At 41.9% G+C, this 14,117-nt stretch overlaps 1 protein-coding gene across 3 annotated transcripts in view; it reads right to left on the bottom strand.

Annotated features, from left to right (window-relative positions):
• Positions 1–14,117, bottom strand: part of IGHMBP2 (immunoglobulin mu DNA binding protein 2) — a 121,147-nt gene that overhangs the window by 77,507 nt on the left and 29,523 nt on the right. For 2 of the 3 annotated variants that reach the window (XM_060261194.1, XM_060261195.1), the window contains exons 6-7: positions 13,737–13,937; positions 3,617–3,764 (exon numbers count right to left, since the gene is read on the bottom strand). In XM_060261194.1, coding sequence (XP_060117177.1) covers positions 3,617–3,764; positions 13,737–13,937 — 349 coding nt within the window. The remainder of the gene's footprint in view (positions 1–3,616; positions 3,765–13,736; positions 13,938–14,117) is intronic. The other variant, XM_060261196.1, reaches the window with a different exon arrangement.

Here is a 14,117-nt window from a genome sequence, read left to right as displayed (position 1 = left end):
CTCTTCCTATTGTCCTCTCACAACCCTGAGATTATTGAGACTGTGGCTCAATATCTGTGCTGTGTTTCTAAGAGGAGAGGAATGTTTCAAATGTTGGGGTAATATATGTTTTCTCCCTTGCCGATTGTGCACATCTATGCTGTTATGCCAATAAAGGTTGTTGTTGTTGTTTTCTACCTGAAATTATATTAACCAGGTAATTGTTCCAACTGGAACATAATTCTGAAAAAGAAAAGCCCATTGTAAAAGCAATACTGTGGAAGATTCAAGGTATTGAAGATTTGTTCATGCCTGATTTCCAATTAAACTGGTTACAGCATCTCATAAAGAGGTAAAATGGAACAGAAGTTCCCACATTTGTATAATTATAGAAAGCCAATACAGTATACTGAACACAACAGAGAAAACAAAATATGTATCCAGAAAAAACAGACGAAGGTCCTGTCCACTGAAACACATCAGCACTGCCTGAGACCAAAGAAAACAAAATCAAGATGTCCAAGAGCAAGTACCAATATTTCTGTGACCCAACAGTTGATGAACAGTAGCCTGCAGGCCACGTGAAATCTTATTCTGGGTCACTTATCAGCAGGACAAAGGGAACTTTGACTCCTGAAACCCTGGAAATCTCATTGGTCTACTGGGCTCAAATCTTGCTCTTCTATTGCAAACCAACTCAACTACCCCAGTGTGATAGGGTAAAGACTGCCATAGTTGCTTAATAAACTGCTCTGCAAAAGCTCCTGTAAAGAACACTGCCATAGGAAGAAGATTAGAGTGTTCCTCTGTGCTGTCCTTCGACATCAAGACCAATTTATCTCCATATACAAATAGATGCACATCATTTTGTATCTTCCATACAAATACATGGATATATCATTGGAATTTGACAAAAATCTATACTATATTATTTTCAAAGCAAAGTTTTGTTTTCCTGAGTTGTTTTCTACCACAACAAGAAGAATGATACAGATACTAGAACAGTTCTTGAGTAACAATAATGAATCCCCTCTCACACAAGGGAGATCCCAGAGCCTGTTGTCATTGCTTTGGATGTACTATCAAAAGTGATTCCCTGTTCCACTTGTAAACTGGGCACACTTGGCTTCAGTTCATTCATTGAATATAAACAGAAATATGCCATTAGCCTAGCAGCCCCTCTCATACTCTCTAAGTATAGGTGGGGACAGTGGGATGCGACATGGCTCTGACCCACAGAGCATTACCGGGAGGTTGCTTAATTACAAGGGCTGTCTAGCCATTTCTGAGATTGAGTAAAAAATGGGTAAATCTCCCCCCATCAGAGAAAACATATATTTTTATTAATCTATATAACCCAAGAATTCAGGGATTTCTTTACAAACAATTCCTGCCACATAAGTATCTAAGTAATTTTACCTTGAGCTACAGCTTTGAATAAAATTGTTTTTAGAAAAATGGGATCTAAATATTTTAATGACAAAAAACCCCCTCCTAGCTTATTGCAACCAGATGTATGCCTTAATAGTAAGGCTGCTCTAACAGTAAGTCAAGGAGGAGGATAAGATCTTATACGAAGTTTACAGGCATGCCTATCATTGGGGTAACCATTTCCGTTTGCTTCATACATACACAAAGGTATGCACCTCCCAGATCCTTTGTCAGGAGATCCAAGCATAGCAAGGGCAGACCAAATATCTGGAGGAATGTATTATGGAAGAATGAACTCTGCCTTTGAAGTAGGCTGCTGTGTTTCCTAAATGCTGCAGAGGACCAATCACTTCAGAAGTAGAACTCCATAATTCAGACTATGCATTTAAAATAACACTGCAGCACAGAAACAGGGAGCTCTTGTAATCTACACTTTCTCCCCCAGCAAGCTGGGTACTCATTTTACCAACCTCCGAAGGGTGGAAGGCTGAGTCAACCTTGAGCCAGCTACCTGAACCCAGCTTCCACTGGGATCGAATTCAGGTCATGAGCAGAGAGCTCGGACTGCAGTACTGCACTCTGCATCATGGGGCTTTTATGCTATCCACAGATTAACAGAAATATATATTCTGTTAGTCTATGGATAATAAATTTCTGTTAATCTATGGATAGCATCCTATATATGTTTGTGTGTGTGTAAAAGTATGACTGGGCTACCAAAAATTTGAAGGAAGTTGTGCTTTACACTTCTGATGAACCAGTGGCTCACACATACACATGGGACTCTGAAGGTACCAATACAGACCAGGGCATCTGCAGCAAACAAGAGCGCCTCCTCCTTGCCCCAACTTCAATGACCCAAATATTTGCTTCCTGCCACTGTACAAACCGAGTGCTGCTGGGCTGTAGGAAAACATAGCAGGGACACAGTGATACCTCTTTGATTCACAATAATATAAAGCTCCATGTTAGTTAAAATCTTGGATAGTAGGTTCCAATGTGCCCAAGAAAACTTACTGAAAACTTTCTCAGTATTGTGGAATAGGTTTAACATTGAATCATCTGAGTAGGCAGTTGCAATAATTAGATTCACACAAACCTGCAGATGTGGTCATATCTGCTTTTGGGGGTCCAATTAAAGTGGTGATAAATACTCTTTACCGATCTAGGTACAATCATGTGGAAAGCATATGTTGACGTTTTCTAAACTAGGCTTTATCATTGTCATTTGCAAACAGGCTTGTCTTAAAAGGTCCTGGTTGCTTTTATGAAGGGTCATAACAATGGCCCGCTGCATGGCAGATGGCAAATGAACAAGCTCTTGCCTCTGTAAGGACATCAGTAAGCGTTGAGGACTAGGGGGGGCAGAATATTGCTTCTGTGCCAACAGGCAGCATAGCCAACAAACCCTGGAGCCTTCCCATAAGCATCTCTTTGCTCACTGATAGAGTCCATGTGAATCAACAAGGCCTGAATTATGAATGTGATATTAGCTATTTCCAATTGTCATCACAATGATATTATGAGCTGACCATATTTAGTTAGTCCAGAACCCACTGCTGTGAAATAGTTGTCATTATTTCTGTCTTCCAACTGGAAGGGAAAAATATAATTTGCATAATAATCTGATATTTCTGTTCATATATAATCCTTGTACATATTAGCATTTTAATATAGACTCTTGCACAAAATCACTTGCCAGTTTCATTTGTAAATATACTTTTGGGAGCATCAACTGCTCCCAAAACAAGCAGCAGCAGTTTTGATCCAATGAACCACATAATTATGTATCTAAAACATGCAAGCAATTCACTATTCGCAGGTCCAGGACCTTGATTAGTTCTATAAATAATGCATCATTCACTCTCCATATCAAGTGGCATACAGAGGTAAGCAATGGCTTGTGAAAACATCAATGGTAGAGCAGTGTATGTTGTTCAGATTCACACAGTATTGATTAGTTACACAAGCCATCCAATCAGGAAACACAGCTGCGGGGCCAAAAGGCAAACCATCTAGCTATATGTAATTCTGAATGTTGCTCATAGTTACAGCTTTTGGGCTGAGAATCAATTCAAAGATGCATTGTGCAATTTTTTGAGTTCCAGGCGAAGCACAGTAATGTAGAGGGGCATAGAGCAGCCTATAGCTGCCTATAATTTGATTTAGCAGATCTTCAAGGCAAAGACAGAAACATTTATCTAACCTGTGTTTGTTGCAAGAATAACATTAGCCCGTGTCAGGATTTCAGACATAGCGATTTCCTCTCGCTCCTTCAGTTCTTTCCTCAGCGTCTTAATCTCATTTAGAAAATGGCTTCTCTCTCCTTTGTCATGGGTCTTTTTTGTTTTTGCCTGCACCAAAGCAAATAAAAGAGGACAATTAAAAAAAAATACAGCATGTCACTGCGCACAAAGTGTAGTAAAGGTAATGGCTAAAGCTAAAGAAGCAGAAACTCTCTCGTAAGAATGTAACACATCACAAATACAGCATCAACAGTACTCTTTAGAAGAGACTCAGTTCTCCTGCTTCTAGTGACAGAAGTTTAGTCTACATGAGAGAAGGAAATATAATTAGATTGAATGTACTATGGGTGCACATTTAACATGGATTTTTAAGAGATAGATTTTCTGGGATTAGGATCAGTGAAATTCTCCCTCCAACAACATAAAATTTAATAAGAATAAAATGAAATCAAACGGAGATCCAGTTCAGTTTCACTGATTCCAGGAAATACACATATACAGTGGGTAATAATACTGCTTCCATATCGATGTTTCTACCTTTGTCGCTAATATCTTGAACTAAAAACTAAATAATGAAAACGCACTGAAACTTCTAGACGCTTTTTGAAACAGTACACTATAACTTCACATGATGTGTAACCACTCTGTAATATTACCAGGCAAAACAGAGCAAATATAATGTGTTCTATAATAAACATATTGTATTATGAATCCTTTTGGAAATAATTCTGGAATATACTGTATTGTTTTATGCAGTTGTTTCACTGGTGTGCCTGAAGATGCATATTTAAAGTCACAAATGTAAATTGCCAGCAAAATAAGACACAGGAAAGATGTCTATACTTTTCACAGACTTTGATAATTTGTTTAATATGTCATTACCCTCAAAGTAACGCTACTTAGCCCCTAAATTGTTATTACTAATTAAATGCAATCTCAACACCAATAAACGTCCTCAGGTTAGGGAAATGCTAAGGCAAGCAGGGCTCAACTTGGACCCAGTTTGCCTGGAGCCTGGATAGCAGTGCCTACAATCTCCTCTCACCCCACTGTCAGTGGGGAGTAAGTCACACCCACTCAGTCCAGGCCAGAAACAGTGTAAGTCTGTAAGGCAACTACAGGCCCACACAGCCATTGCCTCCTCCCATACACTTGACAGCTGGGAACAAGACAGGCTCAGAAGTGCTGCCAGCAGTGCAAAGGGCTCAGCTCGGACTACTGGCAGGGCTCATCACACCCCCCCTCCATCCATCACCCTCCCCCCCCCCCCACACACACACTTCTAGCTGGGAGCAAGACAAACTCCAACAACCCAGCCACTGCCTTAGGGGCTCAGCTCATACCAGACCAGCTGTGCACAGGGGCTCAGGAGGCAACAAAGGATTAGGAAGGTGAGAAATGGACACCTGCAAGATGGGATCACACAACAAGCTACCTAGAATAGTATGACGTAAGACCACCATCCATGAGAGCTGTTTCATAGGCATTTTTCCTACAATACTGGGATGGGAGATGAGAAAGAGAGATTATAATCCTCTCTACTTCACCAGTCACTTATAAGAATTCTCTTGGAGTAAGTTAGTAATGTACTTTGTTCCATACTTCAGGAATGTACAGCATATATTCTGCAGCTGAATTACGTACTTTCGGCCAATAGAACGCTGCCAAAATGGCCTGAATCACACCTTTTATCTGAAGCAATGGGCAATATCTTACATTTTGTGTGTGGAAAGCCACACTGTTCTCCCACATTCCCCTCCTGCTGTGCAGTTATTTCCAACACCCAGAGTAAACCCTCCCTGGCCTCCCAGGATCTGTGCAGAGGAATAGCTGGGAAGGTTGGAGAGCCAAAGTGAGGAGGGGGGAAAGGATGAAATTGATCTCTTTCCTCAGTGGAGCTGAGCTTGCATAAGAGGAAAGGAAAGCTATTTCATAAAAACATGAGAAGCCATGTTGGATCAGGCCAATGGCTCATCCAGTCCAACACTCTGTGTCACACAGTGGTCAAAAAACCCAGGTGCCATCAGGAGGTCCATCAGTGCGGCCAGGACACTAGAGGCCCTCACACTGTTGCCCCTCCCAAGCACCAAGAATACAGAGCATCACTTGCCCCAGACAGAGAGTTCCAACAATATGCTGTGGCTAATAGCCATTGATGGACCTCTGCTCCATGTTTATCCCATCCCCTCTTGAAACTTGCTATGACTGTAGCAGCCATCACCTCCTGTGGTAGTGAATTCCATGTGTTAATCACCCTTTGGGGGAAGAAGTACTTCCTTTTATCCATTCTAACCCCACTGCTCAACAATTTCATTGAGTATCCACGAGTTCTTGTATTGTGAGAAAGGGAAAAAAGTACTTCTTTCTCTACCTTCTCTATCCCATGCACAATCTTGTAAACCTCTATCATGTCACCCCTCAGTCGATGTTTCTCCAAGCTAAAGAGCCTCAAGCATTTTAACCTTTCTTCAAAGGGAAAGTGTTCCAACCCTTTAATCATTCTAGTTGCCCTTTTCTGCACTTTTTCCAATGCTATAATATCTTTTTTGAGGTGTGGTGACCAGAATTGTACACAGTACTCCAAATGAGGCCGCACCATCGATTTATACAGTGGCATTATGATACTGGCTGATCTCCTTATCCTTGATCCAGCCTCACTAACACACATAATGTTCCTCTAGGTAGTCCAACAAGCCTTAGAATAATCTTTCCATGGATTGGAAGGAGGTGGAAAAACTGAAGAACAGGAAAATGAGGAATTCTGTGCAGAGTGAATAGATACTGCCCAGTGTTTCTAAGCCCTGAAAAAGAAGCAAATAAGAATAACCCCACATCATAAGCAAACATTGTGCATTTTCACTGCATTACATCAGAGTAAATGTTAGAGCCTTAAGGCACGCTGTTGTTCAAAACAGGCGGTTATCATAGCACTGGAGTCAGCAATAACCACAAATTATGAACATATGAAGCTGCCTTATACTGAATCAGACACTTGGTCCATCAAAGTCAGTATTGTCTTCTCAGACTGGCAGCAGCTCTCCAGGGTCTCAAGCTGAGGTTTTTCACACCTATTTGCCTGGACCCTTTTTTGGAGATGCTGGGGATTGAACCTGGGACCATCTGCTTCCCAAGCAGATGCTCTACCACTGAGCCACCGTCCCTCCCCTTAAAATTATTCAACATTCATATGAGTCTTTTTATTAGTCCAGTCTTTATTATGCAAAGTAACAGAACGGGGAGAAACCCCTGAAGAAATGGGGTGAGGTCAAATTATGCTATAAAGCTTCCTCTGAAATCCTCTGGATTAACTACTTGGGCAAATGCCATATAGAAGCAAGAGTGCTGGTTTGGGACATGGAAAGCCAAGCCCAAAAACCTAGCACTACAAAGGGTACTCTTCTGTGAGTCACTGTCTTTCAGCCCGATTCATTTGTTGCCATTTCTAAAATGTCAGATTACATGAGCCAATATCTCATCTAACAAATTAAGCTGCAACCTGGCCTTAATGCAAATTGAGAAAATGCCCATTCCATTCTGACTGAGTGGTCATTCTGAACAGCTTCTCTATGCATGCCAGATCACAAATTACTTTGAAGCTATTCAAAAAGTAATATCCATCTGGTCTTCATGCAAATAATTTTGAAATCACTGTTTTCTCAGGGCAGCCAACTGAAAATGCTCAGAATTCAAGAAAAATAATCTTGTGAAATGCAGAAGCACGGCACTTCTACACTAGGAATACAGTCTGATACAAAGCTATCACCTCATTCCACCCCACCCCCCGGGATGATTTATAAACCATAAATGCAAATATTCCCAAAGCAAGTCTCCAAGAACTTCATGTGACCCCTAAAAAGGCACAGCCAGATTATTCCTGACAATGCCATTTCAGAGATCCCAGAGGCTTCTGGAGCAAAGGAAAGGTTGGGGAGGATACACTTCCATGAGTGCCTTGTGCTTGTCATTCACAGGATCCAGCTGTATAAGAACCACCTATACCAAGCCAAAAGTCCCCAAAATACTGATGATAATATACAGAATGTGGAATGTCTATAACACACAGCCCTCACTCTTGAGGTGCAGTTTGGCAAACTATCTTCTGGTGCAATTCAGTTTGGATGGACATTAAGCTCTCAAACTGACTGCTACTGGGGACTCTTCCGGAGAACTATTTTGGAGTTGCTTCACCTCTCTGGTAATTAAAGACAAAAAGAAATTTGGGCATACTGCAAACAACAAACTGCTGAAGTAAGGAGTGGGGGCGACAGGGTGAACTTTAGCTCCCACTTGATAACAGACAAATGGTGGTTGGGTTGCTGCTAATTGTTCTCCAGTTAAATAGATTGCCAGTCTCTCTCTCTCTCTCTCTCTCTCTCGGCTTGGCTTTGCGAACGAAGATTTAAGAAGGGTGCAATAGTCCACGTTTGCTGCAGGCTCGCTGGTGGCTGACAAGACCAATGTGGGACAGGCAGGTCCGGCCACAGCGGCTGCAGGGAAAAGTCTGATTTAGGGTTGGTCCTGTAGCAGTGCCAGTATACTTTTAAGAATACATATTTCATTTCACTGAGGTCAACAGGGAAGAACCTGCTGACCATCCCCGGGCCGAAAGAGGTAAAACTACAGAGTACCCGCATGTGGGCCTTCTCTGTTGTGGCTCCACACCTATGGAACCAGCTCCCGGAAGAAATGCGGGCCCTGCGGGACTTTGAACAATTTCGCAGGGCCTGCAACACCATCGTTTTCAAGACGGCCTTCACCGATTAAAAGAGAGAGACTGCTTAAGTAATTTTACCATCTGTTGAAATAGCACCAGGATGTTAATTTTATTAATTTATTAATTTTAGAATTTTAATTAAATTGTTAAATCAGTTATTGTTTTTAAACATTATTGTATAACTTAATGCATTGTTCTAATGTTGTTAGCCGCCCTGAGCCTGCTTCGGCGGGGAGGGCGGGATATAAATAAAATGATTGATTGATTGATTGATTTGGAACTGCCCAATAAATCATAATAGAGATTCCTTATCTATGAACACTTCTGCTCCATAAAATATCACAGCTTTGGTATGTGTTATTTTTGAAGTTTTGATTTGGCAAATGCAATTCACAAGCAGGTGCATCACCCACAGAGCAACAGAAAAAAGTGGAAAAAGGGAGCATTTGGGCACCAAAACATTCTGTTAAATACCCCTTTTGGACACAAACCCATTTACTTGGGTAAATGACTCTGGGGCAAGTAGACCCTGGAGTCACTTGATGTCACTGGGGAAACACAGAACAGATTGTACCTCAGTCAGGAACAGGGGGTGTGAGTGCACTGAGGCACGTCAGTTGGTGGGCAGAACAGCCCCAAGAAAGACAGTGGGCAGCTAGCTAATTTTATTAACTTACTCTTCTGTGTTCTTCCTGCATGCTGCAGTTGAGCAAGTAAACATGGCCACAAAAAAGGCCAGCTGGACTATCATCAGCATTTTCTCATCAGCATTTATTTCCACTCTGTTTGACATATTATACAATCACAGATTTGTTATATCAAAGATCAGGCCTACACAACTTGTGAACTACCAAACTAATTACAACCCACTAGATGGATACGGCTGCTGATCCCTACAATAGTCAAATTGGCTTCTTTCTTTTCTGCCTGGACTTGCAAAAATACCAAGGTTGTCAAGAACCTGGCAGTTCACAATATATAGCTGGTGAACTCTGTTTGGCTTGACAGGTCATGAATTGTACATCCTGACACAGATGTTCCTCGACTGATCTTGTGATGTGCAAAAACAATGAACAAGACTGGGCTTCACAGGACAATTTGGTGTTATTCAAACTGGCATGGAATTCAATTAGTTTATCTCTCCATCTAGTCTGTCTCCTGTTTCAGCACTGCCTCGCCACAAACCCCAGCAATCTTCCGAACACCCAGGGAATCCACACACACAAACTTGTGTATGGGTCTCTAAATATATATTCAAAGAAAAACCTCCAAATTGGTGAATAAATAACAGCCCTGCAGGAAAAGCATAAGCAGCTGCTATGGGTGATGATTGCAGATTATTTTTTGTACAAACCTCTTCAGTCAGTACTTCTCCATAAAGTAGTAACACACCACAGTTACATTGATATGCAGAGATACTCTATTCTATTTGTACATATGAAGAAAGATATTTCAGTTGTGCCAGATAATTATTGGCCATCAGCATTTTATTAGAGAAACTTTCAACTGACAACCTGAGAGCCGAATCAGCTGTCTTGGTATTATCTGAAACTCAGCAGCCAATCCAGAGACCAGAGGATGTGCGGAGGAAAATGTAGATGTGGCCACAGGTTTTAATGGACATACATTTGGGGGAAAGTAATCTTCTACTCTTCTACTTAAAATGGCCATCCAGCAAAAGTAGTTACAGGCCAGAGTTTAGGAGAAGAGAACTCTAGAAAACAACACCAAGAAAGTTTAATTGCACTCAGATGAAAGCCAGAATATGCATGGAAACATGAGGTTCACATAGACATATGAAGTCTTTGGTTCCGGTACTGTAACAATGTAGCCCTGGGCAAGTCAGTCTTTCTTAGTTTCAGTTCAAAAGTCTGTAAACCACCTACCCCGAGGAAGTGTTGTAACATGACACACATTAACAGCTGTAACATTCTTTGCAAATTAAAAAAGATAGATAGATGATAAATGGTGATAAATATGCTACTGTAGGTGCAAAAGCAGCAAATTTTAAAGGAGCTCATGAGACGAGTCAAGTTACAACATCGCTTCACCAGAGATTCAAGTAACTCAAAAACAAATGGGTGAAAAGTAAAAAAGCAGCAAAGAAACCAGAAACAGAATGGTCTGTGCAACCTTCTGGAATCAGTTACAGATATGCCTCCATGTGACAAAGGATACTTTCTAGCACTGAGTGTTTAATGACATTATGAAGACATCTCGTACAAGGTCATTGGGAAAGAAATATAGACATTTGTATTAAAATGTATTATCTCAATTAAATTAGTGTCACATTTTAAATTAAATTTTAAACAGGAAATTAAATAAAGAAGATGACAACATACTCTAAAACTTTGTTTGCTGGTTTTGCTAGGCAATCTTAGGAGGGAACTAGAGGAAAATGTGCATAGCTACATTTTTATTTAATTAATCATCTCCTACCAGTTTCAAGCTGTAAAGCTACAGGCAAGCTCTAAATGTTGCAGTCTCTATTTGGGGGAAATCAGGAAGAATTAAGGTGGTGAGCACAATCCATCAAGGTCTACTTTCCATGCCACCTCAACCAAGTAGGGTTTCATGAAGGTTGTCTTTATTCTGCCCCATTTCATTTCAGTTTGGTGTAGTGGTTAAGTGTACGGACTCTTATCTGGGAGAACCGGGTTTGATTCCCCGCTGCTCTACTTGCACCTGCTGGAATGGCCTTGGGTCAGCCATAGCTCTGGCAGAGGTTGTCCTTGAAAGGGCAGCTGCTGTGAGAGTCCTCTCCAGCCCCACCCACCTCACAGGGTGTCTGTTGTGGGGGAGGATAATAAAGGAGATTGTGAGCCGCTCTGAGACTCTGAGATTTGGAGTGGAGGGCAGGATATAAATCCAATATCATCATTGTGAAGGAGCGGAGAAGCCCTTTAAACTCCCAGCGGCTCAGCTGTGGCAGGGAATGGGGAGTTAAAAGGATGGGAAACACCGGTGAAGGGGGGGGGGGGTTGAGATGGAAATGGGAACCACAAAATAAAGGTCTAGCAAGCTGAAATGCCTGGGTCTCCTTTTTCCCATGACAATCATCATTATCATCATCATATTACTCTGAACTCAAGTCAGAAATTCAGTCTCAGTCCAGAAGAAACTCCAGAAAAAAATGCAACCACTAATGATTGTTGGTGCCACAAATCACACTAGGTTCCAGAAAGGAACAGTTTCCTGCTTTTGATCTCCCAGACTGCTCCAATTAGTCCAACAATCAGATGCCCCAGGGTGTGCCACTTCTAAACCTGATAAGTAGGAACTGATCCTCTTGCATTATATTTTTGTACGTATATCAAAGCATACATCTTTGTATACCCTTCAAAACGCATTGCAATAAATGGTTGTTGTGCAACTAAATTAATCAGAGAGCTGGGATTGGCTGCAGCTCCCTGGGAACAATAAAAAGAGGCAAACCCAGGATGGTTGCTGTGTAATGTATGAAACAGTCCTTATGCCATTCAACAAAAACAGTTGTCATGATCTTAGGCCTAGAGCGCAGGGAGAAGCCTGCCTTGGAGATGCTAGTGGACCTATATTTCCCAGGATCCCTTCTGTCCCTCTGATTGGGTGGTAGAGATTTAAGAGAGAAAACTTGCCCAGAGGGGTGGGACCTGGGAGGAAAGCATAAATAGGTCTGGCTGGAGAGGCAAGTTGTTCTCTCTGGAGAGGCTGTAGATGGAGGAGTGTTATCTCTGGAAAAGCTGCAGCAGGAGGGTGCCCTCACTCAAGGGTGAGTTTATTAGGATTAGAATAAGGGAACAGCTAGTCAGACATGTCAGGGCTTTTATTTCTTAATACCAACTTTTACAATTTTCTATATTCACTGTGTACTAAAAGTTTTACAACCCACTTATTGTTTTTGGGCACTTAAACTTCTTGTTGTTCAGCTGCCTAGGTCCTCATGTCTCTTTGGTCACAGTTAAAAGGTACTTAAGAACATAAGAGAAACCATGTTGGATCAGGCCAATGGCCCATCCAGTCCAACACTGTCACACAGTAGTTAAAAAACCAGGTGCCATCAGGAGGTTCATCAGTGGGGCCAGGACACTAGAAGCTCTCCCACTGTGCCCCCCCACAAGCACCAAGAATACAGAGCATCACTGCCCCAGACAGAGAGTTTCAAAAAGCCACTGATAGACCTCTACTCCATAAGTTTATCAAATTGGGGCAGTTGGGGACTAATTGGAGCAGTTAAAGAGATCAAAAGCAGGAAACTCTTCCTTACTGGAACCTATTGTGAAGTGTTGTACCAACAATCATTAGTGGTTGCCTTTGTTTCTGGAGTTTCTTCTAGACTGAGGTTGAATTTCTGGCTTGCTAATAAGGAAGACAGGGATTGGGTGGGTGCTCTGGGGCCTCCCAGACAGACCCTTATCAGAGTGGTGGCAACCAGTAGAAGGCGCTTCCTGGTCCCCTGTTGTGTAACAGCAGTATTAAGTAAAATCTGTGGGTCATAACCAGACAGCAGTAAACTGTTTTATAATTATGATTCTTGGGCAGTTCAGGAAATTGAATGTGAAACAGAAAGAAAAAAAAATTAAGACGCAGTGCATTGTGTGAATGGTGAGAAATCAAGAGACTGATCCAGCTATGTAATGAGAAAGACAAAGACGCTCAAGAGAAAGATGACAGAAGGAACCATAGTTTGATCTGCTGGTCCCCAGACTAAGGAGTCCGTGGAGAAGACAGCTGAAAATGGTTTTATTCAGGAATGCATTTGATTAAAGCAGCCCTAAACTGTGACTTTAAATTTGGTTTGGGATGTATGTATTTTATTTATGTTGTAAGCCGCCTTGAGCTCTGAAAGGAAGAAAGGAGGCAAGAGAGCAAGAGTTTGGGCGGGGGCAGAGGAAAACAATGATGGCAGAGCCTCTGTTAAGTTCAGCAGAGGAACCTGTCTTGGGGTCTGAAACACACAAGGATTTTTTCCCGTGTTGAAATGCACAATGCAAGCTCAGGAAGGAAAAAAGCTGCAGCAAGGTGGTTGGATCTCCGCTCCACAGAAACTGAGCTTTTGCACACATAAAACCCCACTATATCCTTCAATGAGCATGATATGAGTGAGTCACTTTTGCATAATTTCTCCCATGCATTTAAGCTGTGCAAAAGGAAGCACAGCAATAAATACACAGTGGATTGGGAAGATGGCCAGAAACAGACAAAGTTCTACCCAGCTGTGACTGGCACCCAGTGACCTTCTGGTGTTGACCCCACAACCCAGCACTGTTCATAATTCCCCAGCTTTTCCTGTCACAAGCTGTTAGACACCAGATGAATACTAGCAACATACTCAGAATAGCTGTAGAGCTAAAAACAGATTGTGAAAAATGGAATGCAACACATACAAATGCTTGGTCTATCTCCTTTCTGATATCTGCTACAATCTGGGCATTATCCCCACGTGCCAAGACTGCATCCAGGGAATGGTGCTGTATTGACTCCAGAAGGCGAGCTGGGTGACCAAGGCGTAGTATCCGCTCCTTATGGCCAGCAAGTTTTTCAACCAAGTTGTCCACAGCAATGTTAGATGGAGCACAGCACAGGACCTTAAGGAGAAAAGAGAAAGCTCCATTAATGTGGCTTCAAGCAAAAGCTTGGCTCCAGAAAGGGTAAAGAGACTGTCTCAGCATCAGGGCCAGGACATGGGTAGAGGGAAGAGAGTTTATAGACTTGAAGGGAAGAACAACATTTAATGTGCTGCTTGTGAGTCAGAAGGAAAACATTGT

The sequence above is a fragment of the Heteronotia binoei genome, chromosome 21 (assembly GCF_032191835.1).
Source record: "Heteronotia binoei isolate CCM8104 ecotype False Entrance Well chromosome 21, APGP_CSIRO_Hbin_v1, whole genome shotgun sequence".
NCBI classification, from domain to species: Eukaryota; Metazoa; Chordata; class Lepidosauria; order Squamata; family Gekkonidae; genus Heteronotia; species Heteronotia binoei.
This window is presented reverse-complemented; position numbering and strand designations above follow the sequence as displayed.